The sequence below is a fragment of the Cyprinus carpio genome, chromosome B15, assembly GCF_018340385.1.
Source record: "Cyprinus carpio isolate SPL01 chromosome B15, ASM1834038v1, whole genome shotgun sequence".
NCBI lineage: Eukaryota > Metazoa > Chordata > Actinopteri > Cypriniformes > Cyprinidae > Cyprinus > Cyprinus carpio.
The window spans coordinates 9,177,850-9,190,090 of NC_056611.1; the positions used below are offsets into that span (position 1 = coordinate 9,177,850).

General features: G+C 35.5%; 1 protein-coding gene across 12 annotated transcripts in view; it reads left to right on the plus strand.

The window, feature by feature from the left end:
- Window positions 1-12,241, plus strand: part of LOC109064829 (teneurin-4) — a 208,012-nt gene that overhangs the window by 175,659 nt on the left and 20,112 nt on the right. For all 12 annotated transcript variants that reach the window (XM_042739124.1, XM_042739127.1, XM_042739122.1 and 9 more), the window contains 2 exons: window positions 1,217-2,094; window positions 7,299-7,471. In XM_042739124.1, coding sequence (XP_042595058.1) covers window positions 1,217-2,094; window positions 7,299-7,471 — 1,051 coding nt within the window. The remainder of the gene's footprint in view (window positions 1-1,216; window positions 2,095-7,298; window positions 7,472-12,241) is intronic.

A 12,241-nucleotide genomic window follows, 5' to 3' on the forward strand; every position in this document is an offset into this window, starting at 1 on the left:
GTCCTGTTCCCCTGCTGCAGTCGCTTTCCATTATGAAATTAATAAGCCAAAGCTAGAAAAAGACATCTGTGTGGAGGTGCAAGTATAGTTTTTTTGAGAGTCTGTGGTTTAATCTGATCATTTGACTCACTTTTTCTCTCCTGCTTCTTAGCAACATTTCAACTTCCCTTTTTAACTTTCATGTTTATCAGATAAAGCAGCCTCAACTCAAGAACTGTTTGTCTTCTGCGGCAATTGTGACCTATTCAAACTTTTTTTTTTCTCGTATTTGCTTTTCCATTATTAATGTAGCATCTGGCATTTCAGTTTTCACTTCCTCCTCTTTAGAAAAAAAAGTGCAACACTCACTCTACAAACAGAAATGTAACTATTATAATAACTATTTCTTTAAAATAAAAGTTTCTGCCAACAACAGACATCAAGTATTTCTCAGTCAAATGTATTATTTGAGAGTATTTATTTAGGAGTATATTAAGAGTTTTTAAAAGAACCTTTACAACAGGCAACAGAGACTGTGTCTGTGATAGAGGATGTAGCTTAAAAAAAACTTAAGATAGATCACAATTTATCTATTTTTAAATATATCAAAATCTAAATTTTAAAATGAAAAATATGTAGGTGTACAGATCATCATCATCATCTTCATCATCATCATCAATAAAACATGCCACAAAGAGGACTTGATTAAGAAATGTTATGGCATGTATTATTATTATTATTATTATTAATAACAAAACATGCCATAAAGAGGGTGTTTTTATACCAATAGCAAATATTGTTACATTTTAAATTGTGATCTTTTTTTTATTTTTTTTTATTCACAGTCTTTTGAGTATGCCAAAAGCAAATATTGATGGATTTAAAATTAGATTATGTGTGTGTGTGTGTGTGTGTGTGTGTGTGTGTGTGTGTGTGTGTGTGTGTGTGTGTGTGTGTGTGTGTGTGTGTGTGTGTGTGTGTGTGTGTGTGTGTGTGTGTGTGTGATTAAGTTACTTTGTTTGTGTTTGGACTTTTTCTTGAATTTGAATTTAGATTTTTTTTTTTTTTTTTTTTTTTTTACATTTACATTCTCTGTAATTGCTTCTTCCGAAGGCAAATGTGTTTCCAAACCTAACAAGTAAAATAAATTCATATTCAAATTCACACACATAAAGTCACATTCACAAATTCACAAATGTCACAGTATAACAGTGTATTTTCTCCCTGTCTCCTATAGGTGCGTTTAGAATGGCCCACTGATCTGGCGGTGAGCCCGATGGACAATTCGCTTTATGTTCTGGACAACAACGTAGTTCTGCAGATCTCAGAGAACCATCAAGTGAGGATTGTAGCAGGAAGGCCAATGCACTGCCAGGTACCCGGCCTGGATCACTTCCTGGTCAGTAAAATCGCCATCCACGCCACCTTGGAATCTGCCAATGCTCTTGCCATCTCCCATAATGGCTTGCTTTACATCTCCGAGTCAGATGAGAAGAAGATCAACCGAGTCCGTCAGGTCTCAACCAATGGAGAGATCTCTCTGCTCGCTGGCGCCCCCAGTGGCTGCGACTGCAAGAACGATGCTAACTGCGACTGCTACTCGGGCGACGACGGCTACGCCAAAGATGCCAAGCTAAACGCACCCTCTTCATTAGCTGTTTCACCCGATGGAGAACTCTTCATCGCCGACCTGGGTAACATACGCATCCGATATGTCAGAAGGAACAAAGCGTTCCTCAACCCGCTCAACATGTATGAGGTTTCCTCGCCCATCGATGACGAACTCTACCTGTTTGACGTGAACGGGAGTCACATCTACACTCAGAGCCTGACCACTGGAGACCACCTGTACAACTTCACCTACTCTGGTGAAGGCGACCTGAGCAGCATCGTGGACAAGAATAAGAACAAAGTGACCATACGTAGAGACACAACAGGATTGCCGCTCTGGCTGATGGGTCCTGATGGCCAGACGTTCTGGTTCACCATTGGAACCAATAATGCACTGAAGAGTGTTGCTGCCCAGGGTCAAGAGCTTGCCATGATGACTTATCATGGAAGCTCAGGTCTGCTGGCCACAAAAAGCAATGAAGACGGTTGGACTACCTTCTACGAGTGAGTAAAATTTCTACTTTCTGTTCATTGTTTTCTATACTAAAGGCTGAAAATTTTTCCATGGCACATCAATTGTAGAATACGTCATACTGCAAAGAAGCTATTTTTATTTATTTATTTATTTGTCCAGATTTAGCTCAGGCAAGATGTAAAATTTGTGAGAAGTATATATAATGCACAATAATTCACAATATGTTAAGAGGCGTAACATTTCCGTCTCATGCTTGAGGCATTCGGCCAATCACAACGCGCTGAATAGCTGGCCAATCACAGCACACCTCGCTTTTCAGAACGATGAGCCTTGTAAAAATTGACGCGTTTCTGAAGGCGGGGCATGAAGGAGAAACAATGTACAGTATGTCGAAAATAATGTGTTTTTTAACCTTAAACTGCATAAACACATTTCATTACACCAAATACACAAAATAATGTTCTTTTTAGCAGCATCATATTACCCCTTTAATATCTTTTATTTATGTAAGTATATATTATTAGCATAGATAGATAGATATAGGGAGGTATATTTAATATATTGTTATATTTAACATTAATGTTTAGATTTTTAAAACGGTATTATATTTACATATAATATACAAATAAAATATACATTTAAATCATACATATGTACAGTATATGATGTAAATGTTGATATGTACAATGTTGATCTTATATAATCTTTTTTAACATTAATATTTAGATTTTTTAAATTGTAATATTACATATAACACACATAAAATATATATGTACGTCAGTATGTTAATAATGTAAATGCTGATAATCACATTTTAAAATTGTTATTTTGTATTGTATAAATAATTTAATTTTAACATTGTAGCATATTTAACTTTTAGATTTTTTTAATTATATACATGTGCATGTAATACACAAAAATGTATATCATTTATATGTGTATGGTATGTAAAAATAATAATACTCACACAAAATTAAAAAATAATAATAATAATTTATTATTATTATTAAATTTTACATTTATATTTTATTTCTTTATTAATATGAAATGTTTCGAGCTTATTACTACATTTAAAACAGTGACATCCTTTTTAATGCCCATAATTTTTCACAATATTTTTTATACTTATTAAAACTATATCTTTAAAAGACAAATCAGTTCTGGCGGCATACAGAGTTTCACATTTATCACTGCATACTTCACAGCGAGCTTCACTTGACTACTGGAAGCTAAATTTACTCTTGCTCAGCGTAAATTGCAAAGGTCTTGGTTGGCTGAGGGTCATGTTACTGTAGATACAGTCAAGAGTTCACAAGGTCTCTGTGGTTTATTGGACTATTGGACAGTCATCTGCTGTAAGGTAACTGGTTTCAGGAGTATCTCCAACAGCGTTGTTTCTGCAGTTCAGGCACTCAATTTCATTTCACATTTACACAATCTAACCTTTAATACATATTTTGATTATATGAATGAAAAAAGTCAAATATTTATATTATATATACCAGAATATGAATTGGTATAAGGCTGAATACTGGTTTTGCATTAGTTATAATTTGTTTTGATCAACCAGGCATGTTATTCTGTGTAGTCAGTGGTGGCACAGGCACACTAGCTAATGTAAGACAACAGCTATTCATCAAAGTTTTTTATTTTGTATATAAATTTTCATTTTGCCCATAGGTCCACTCATTTTTTGGATGCCAACCCAAAGAGTAAATCCATCCCCTGTAACTGATTCCAGATTAACTCAAATGTAAACCTTTTTCTAGAGAAAATGATTTTGACTCTGCTCTCAATCTGTATAACAACAAAACATGCTGTTTGCATTAATACTCATGTAGCTTATTCATTAGCATTACTTTCATGTGACCTTGACTGTAGGCAAAACTAATTTAAAACTACTTCACACGCATTTATTGCTTGTACTGTTTATTTTAATGTACAAATGCTGCATATTTGATAAGGCACAGTAAATGGTTGTAGATAACCAGCCATATGTGGCTTTGCCTCAAGCGTTGAAGAAAGTTCAGTTTTTTGTCCTTTGTTTCAGTCCCATGCTGTCATATCATTTATTTAATCCCCTGTTTGCCAAATGAACAAATGGCAGGCAAAGTTAATTTACTGAATAATTGCAATTAGTGAAAGAGAAAAAACAATAATTAACATCAGGAATAGTTGCTCTGTTGTTTTTTTTCCTTCCTAAGCAATTAGATCCGTCCATTCCCTCTGGCAACATGATGTCGTCTTTTGTGATAAAGAAAGCTTGGTTGTTGTTTTTTACCCCTCTTTTTTTTTTTTTTTTTTTTTTTGGTAATTTGATATGTTATTTTGCATAATTAACTTTGAAGGTCAAGCTGCCATCTGAGGGTCAAAGTCACTGTTTTGCTGCACTAGAACAGAGCAGCCTAAACAATTTATCTGCACACTCCAAAGTGTGGCAGACGCGGTTTATCATCTCTGCCACCTGAATTCATTAAGTCCCTGTGAAGCGTGTTTGCCCGCGGACGTTACATCGGCCAGGACTCGTGCAGAAACTGTACGGCGAGGAGCGTAAGCATAACAAAGACTTCTGCTACGATGTGGTTCTATTCAGCTCTGGAGGAAATGTGTTTTTGTGTGTACTAACAGAGTTCTTTAAAATAATAATAATAATAAGATTCAAACTTTCAGTTCCATTTTTTAAATTCTGGAACATCTGCATTCTTTCACTTAAATAAACAACATTTGCAGTTAACCATATCCTTAAAGGATTAATTCACCTCAAAAAATTTTGTCATTTTAATTATACTCAAAATCTTATATAGAATGCTAATTTCAGTGAATTGACAGTTCGGCTTTTCAGCTTCAAAAATGACTCAAATGTATTTAAAAATATTTTAAAATGTTTGTATTATAGCTTTTGAGCTTTCACAAAAATGCTATATAATTTTAATTATATACAGTAGGTTTATTTATTTGTTTATTTTATTTTTATTTTAATCTTATTGATTGTAAAGTGTCCTTGAACGTTGGAACAGTGAATTAAACATGAATTAAAAATTTATATTATTAAATTTTCCATAATATTCCATATAAAATATGGCTGTAAATATGCTCATGTTTTAAAAAAATACTTCCATTTAAAAAATGTGGGGTTTAGAAATTACTTTTTTTTATTCAGCAAGAATAAAAACCTTTAAAAGAATAAAACTTTTATTTAAAATAAATGCTGTTATTCTGAATTTTCTAATAATTTAACAATCCTGAAAAATTCTATCATGGTTTCCACAAAAATATGAAGCAGCACAACTTTTTTCAACACTGATAATAATAAGAAATGTTTCTTGAGCAGCAAATCAGCATATTAGATGATTTCTGAAGTATCGTGTGACATTGAAGAATGGAGTAATGATGCTAAAAATTCAGGTTTGCATCCTAGGTATAAATTACATTTTAAAATATACATTAGAAAATAGAAAACATTCAAATGTGAACAATTTAAATTGTGATAATGCATTTTAATCACAACATTACTGTTTTTATCTGTGCTGATGATCAGATACATTCAGTCTTGGTGAACATAAAAGACTTCCATGCTTTTTCAAAATCATGCCAGGATTTGAAAATAAATACTCATGTTTTCATGTCAGTCATGTGACCACAAAGGGTCTTAGACAGATCTAGACATTCACACTGTTGTTTATGAATGCTTTCTTCCCCCCGCTGTATTTGTGTCCTGTAATGTGAACAGCAGTCGTGGCTCAGTGGTGCATCTCGACCAATACTTCAATCCCAGGGTGCTTTGAGGCAGTCAGTTCTCCTTGACTACAATAGACTGCTGCTCTAAAAAGGAGATGTTTGGTCACCGAGATGAATCAGTCGGCACTTACTCCACACTCGGCCTGCTGAGAGAGCGCTCACGTGGAGGCTGGCAAATAAAAAATATAGGAGGGGAAGGAACAAAGTAGGAGAAGAAAACAGGATAATTTAGTTTGCTTGCCAGAGAACAGAACAAAAACCATTGTAGGTCGACTGCAGTCATTCACTCCTCTATTTAGTTGCCAGCCCCTAACCTCCTTTCTCTGCCTCTTGAAAAAACGGTGCAGCAAAAATGATACGATGAAAGGAGTTTTGGATGGGGAATAAAGAGGCTGATAAGAAACGTATCACAGAAGCTTTCCTCTTTATTAACTCTACAAATAAAAACGGGGGGGGAGACATTTTGTTCTTTACACTGATTATTCTTTAGTGTGTAAAGCTACTATAGTGGTATTGGTACTATAGTTTAGATGGTCCAAGCACCTGTGTGATAAGGAAATCTTGGATTCAAATCCCAAAGAAGTCATAGAAAATAAAATAAGTATCTCCACCAAATCAGATTTGTTATCTTTGAAGATCTTAGTGTTTTGTTGGTTTCTTTCACAGACTACTTGCTGCTGTCACATCTAGTTGGACGAAATATCTGTCTGCAGGAGTACCGCTCTACACTCAGTTCTTTCTCCCAGTGAAATTGTCGTATTGCGTTTTATTTTCAGAACATGTACAGTATATGTACAGCTGCTGTACAGTGATAGTTGGTTTGAAGTTCAAACTAGTCGTGTTCTTAAGGGATAGTTCATGAAAAAAATGACATTTCTGTCACTTTCCCACCCTTTCTTTCTTCTGTGGAACACAAAAGAAGACTCTTGAAGACAAAATTGGCACCCAAACAGATATTTCTCAAAATATCATCTTTTGTTTTCCACAGAAGATAAAAGAAAACCATGAAGGCTTGGCATGACATAAGAGCTAGAAAATAATAATTTTCATTTAAGTCTAAGCACTGAACTTCACAAGCCACGAGGGCCACATTCAAATACAACAAGCCTGTTGGGAAAAAAATGAGCTTGTGTAAGAAGTTCTTCATGCTGTTGCTTAACAATTAAGGTCAGTTTTGTTGCAGAGATTGAAGTGTTATTTTTGTGCTACTTGAATAAGCATACCGAACTAGAACAATAATGATGTCTGCCACAGTGGTAAACAGTTTCAAAAAGACGAGAAAGGACCTTCAACCATCTTCCATTATGTTCCAAAATATTTTGTTTTGCGACGCAATTACAGTATATTTTTCTTAGGCCGTACTCTTGCTTGTACAGCTCACTTTGACAGTCCTTATTAAAAAGCCAGACCTGCATTTCATTGAAATCCACAGTTGGTCTCATTAAAGACAAGTTGAGCCATCTTTTTTCACACTCTGTTCTCTCCATCTCCTCAGGTATGACAACTATGGGCGGCTGACAAACGTGACTTACCCCACGGGCCGGGTGAGCAGTTACCGCACTGATTCAGACAGTACTGTGCGAGTGCAGACCGAGGGCTCCAATAAAGAGGACATCACGATCACCACCAACCTCTCGGCCTCAGGAACCTTCTACACGCTCATGCAAGGTAAGAATATCTGCAAAGCCCTTAATTTAACACATCCTAGGGGACAATTCTCGGGTAAAGTATTAGCCAAGACACTATAAATTCAGTACATTTCAAGGGTTAGTTCACAAAAATGAAATTCTGCCATCGTTTACTTGCCTTCATGTCATTCCAAACCTGTATGATGTGACCAGCCTTGGTAAGCTCAAAAAATGAAAAAAAAAATAAAATAAAATAAATAAATAAAATGATAATGAAAGTAGTTAATATGACATGTACTTTATATGTCAAGGCTTCTGAAGCCATTCAGTGACTGTTGAATCATTAAGTAACTGAACTGAACTGGATAAAATAATGAAATGTAATTTTAAGCTAGTTCTTGTTAATTAAAGCTGCAGTCTGTTAGTTATGCCTCTGTCGCCAACTCCGTTTGAAAAACCTTGAATTGCAGTTACTTGCGGAATTATCTTAATTGCGTGGGTTATACTCTGGCATGGCTCCAGCACGGATGAATCTAATGTTTTGAGGAGTATGTGTGGCAGTCAGTCACCACACCAGTGTGAATCCTATACTTAGTAATCACAAATTCTAGCCTACGTCTTGGAATATATGACCCAAATAAGAATTTTCACCATATATTGTCATCTGAACAAGTAACAAGTCTGCCACATTTGTTCTGACCAACTGAGGAAAAAAGCATTACAATAAATCATGCTACCAATGGTGATTTAATCTAATGATCGATTAGCTCATATCACATCAAACCATGCAAATTATTATTATTGCCCCTTTCACACTGTACGTTGGTCCCGGAAAATTGTCGTGTCGGCTTCTGTGTGAACGCAAACACATCCAAGGATTGATTCCCGGGATTGATCCGGGGTTGGGGACCTAGTAACATTGCCGGGTTCAGTCCCGGAACGAGCGCTGTGCGTACAAAAGCCAGAACTAATGCTATAAAGGGTGTGTTGTAGTGATGATGCACGTTATCATGCGACACGTTATCATGCGACTTGGGTGTTTTGAAGGCAGATCAACGTTCGCAATGAAAAAAAATATGTGCAAACTGTAATGAAGCAGAGATCAGTTAGCTCCTCACTATCCACGCTGAAGCTAAGATCGTTCGCCAGCTTAAGTGAAAGTTAACGTGCCTTGCGTTTTCGACTCATACATTACACGTCACATCCTGATGTCACGTGTCATTAACGGACCTTTACGGGTTGTGTGTGAACGCACGCACATATTCCAGGAAATCACTGGCAGTGTGAAAGGAGCAAAATCTAGCGACCCGGGAACAATTGCCGGGACACATTACCCGTGTATTTTCTGGAATCGCAGTGTGAAAGGGGCTAATGATGCAGCAACATGCTCAAATTTCCTGCAAAAACCTACCCATACCACTCGAATTAGAAAACATTATTATAAGCTAACCATTGGTAATCGAGCTAAAGTAAGGTGATAGTTTTGAACACTGGCTGGTTATGTACTTGCTAAAATATTGATTTTGGATAATTTTTAACTAAAAAAGTTACGAACTGCAGCTTTAATCATTTGTTCAGACTGAATGATTTGTGCGTGAATCGAAGTAATCAGGTTCTCAAGCTCACTCACCGTTTACAAGACAACGTTTTCAGCCAAAAACGGGAAACTTTTTATGCGTTTTGCCTGTTCATTTACATGACAATGGCATTTTGGGGACTGAAAACGCATATTTTTTGAATACAGGTTTCAAAATGTACGTTTTTGAAAGGCCACCGTTATCGTTTCCACGTAAACACCCAAAACAGGAATCTTTGAAAACATTGACGTCATGCGCATGCATAGTATGTGTTAGGTATGTAGACATGCGTAGTACATGTTATTTTTTATTTTTTTTGTAGTACGTGGTATGTAGACATGCGCAGCACTTGTCGATTTTTAAGGGCAATTGCGAACAAACATACACAACAATTGCAAAGTACATCATGGTACTTTTGTAGCTGCTCTAGAGTTTGGTGTGGATTTACTTCACGAATATTACAACCAACAGCGGAGATCCATCATATTCAACATATATTCAATCGTTTTGAAAACGTTGTCATGTATACGTGAAACTTTTTACAAACGCAAGGGAAAAACTTTTCTGTTTTTGACTACATTGTTGTCGTGTAAACGTAGCATAAGTCATAGTGGTACATGAGTCAACAGCTCATTAGAGGGAAAGATTATTAGTGAATAATGATTTTTTTAATTCAGCAAGGATCAGTTAAATTCACTAAAATTACAGACATCTGTAATGCAATATTACCAATAAATGCAGCTTTCCAAACTTCATTAGGCTGCACGAACATTTTCAACTAATACGCACAAGAAGAAATGTTTCTTAAGTGCCACATTAGCATATTAGAATCATTTCTAAAGGATCATGTATAAAGTATACTGAAAATTCAGCTTTGACATTTTTAAATATTTTATATTTATTATAACAGTTCACAATTCACTATATTACTGTTTTAGACTATATTTTTGATAAAATAAATGCAGCCTTGGTGAGCCTAAGAGACTTCTTTCAAAAACATAACATTTCGAAGTGTATATTTCTGTCTGTATGGCTTTAGAAGACTTGTAGTGTTCGAGTGACTTGTACCAGTTTTATGGTCATATTTGGTCACTAAGAAGATTCTTCCAAATATCACATTATACAAAATATTACATTAAGAACGTTGTTTGGAAAGGACATGAGGGTGAGAAAGTAAAGGAAATGAAGGAACAGGTCACCCAAAAGTAATTACTTCCTTTGTTCTCTTACATACAAGAAACTTAGTAGCTGTACATAAAGTAAAATAACTGTGAGGGAGAATTGATATGTTTGTGGGAAGCAATGAAATCAATAGAGGCATGAGTGTTTGTATTTTCTCTAAAATCGCAAGATCGCCCACTCATGAAGACAGAAGTTCTTATTGATTTCCTGTCCACCACTTTTGTTTGTTCCAGCCTCCCTTTTTCACCAAGCTCCTGCTTTTCCTGTCCATCTTAGAAAACCAAATCTTAATCACTTTGGCCCTCGAGACAGAGGGGTGTGGTCGGGGTCAGGGGCCGCCATTCTAGCTTGTGATTTTCCTTGCATACTTTGGCATTTCGATATCCTGTTTTTCACCTAACCAAGCGCTCCATCGATTCCCAATAAATAGCTTTGAACTCCCTGTACCCTGCTCTATTTCCTCAGAAACTGTAAAGATTTTTCTGCGCTCCTGTGAGCGTTTGATTTGAAGGGCTGTCCTCCTCCCCTGGGCTTCAATTGGTTCACCCACGACTGCTTCTGAGAGAAGAGGTAGAGGGCGTAAAGTTCTGCTAGCGTTCTTATCCTAGACTAAACTAATGGTCACCTACGCATGGTGACCTTGTCCTGGACATCTGCTGGAGAGAGAGAAAGAGGGCTTACTGCCAAACGCTTTGCTGCTAATTAATTCACTATTGTCTGCTTTGTAAACGGAAACCAGTTTGGCTTTAGCTCCAACACAGAGTCTGGATATGCATTTCACGGAGGTTGTGACCTTGTGCTGTTTATTGACTTTCCAAGGTTGAGTGAGCATGTGTTCGATTTCCAGGTCATTCAGTCAGAGGTTTTTTTCAGGGCACTGATATTATTTACCTGAATAAGCCATCAAAAGACAAATATGCAAGAGCTGCTTATACATTTGACATTGCTATGACCCATTTTATGCACAACTTTGTTAATCTTTAAAGATTGTATAGAGGACGAAACGGACAACTCATGTGAGTTGAAAGTCCTGCCTTTCAATTAAAAGCAAACCAATTATGTTTTTTAGAATGATTTGAGATACAGATGCTAAATTTAAGATGTCATTGTTATCAGATATTATTTCTGAATTTTATGGAAGAATGTTTCTTATAAATTTTGAGATAAAGTTTAAAATAGTAACAGTCATATCATTCGATATAAATCTGGTAGTTGTAGTTAGTTGAAGTTGCAGCTGCTAGAAATAGTCATAATTACAAAATGTAAATGCAACTTTATTTGTCGCAATGGAACTTCATAAGAAAAAGTCACATTGTGATGAGATATATTCACATAGCAAACTATGAAGTTGCAGCTGCTAGACACTAAATCACAATTATGAGATATAGTTAGATTTCAACAAATAAAGTTGTGTTTATGTGAAATAGTCACATTGTGAGATAAATTCGTTATGAAATATAGTCACATTGCCAGATATGAAATTGCAGCTGCTAGAGACTAAATCACAAATATGAGATATTTTCAGATTTTGCCAAATAATCTGACAAAGTTGCATTTAAGAGAAAGTCACATGAGATAAATTCGTAATGAAAAATAGTCATATTGTGAGATAAATTCATTATGAAATAAAGTCACATTGCCAGATATGAAATTGCAGCTGCTCGAGACTAAATCACAATTATGAGATATTTTCAGATTTTGACAAATAATCTGACAAAGTTGCATTTAAGAGAAAGTCACATTATGAGATAAATTCGTAATGAGAAATAGTCATATTGTGATATAAATACGTAATGAAATATAAAGTCAAATTGTGAGATATGAAGTTGTAGCTGCTATAAACAAAGTTGCAATTATGAGATATAATGTCATTGTAATGATGAAAGTTGTTTATGAGAAATACAATCACAAAATTGTGAGATACAGTCTCAATTACTTTAGGATGTGCATTTTTTTATACTTCATTTTAACAAACACATGACTATTTGTGTTATTTCTAATAAAGTAGATGTACTGTAGGTGCAGGAAAAAATTAGCCGCCTGAGGGTATT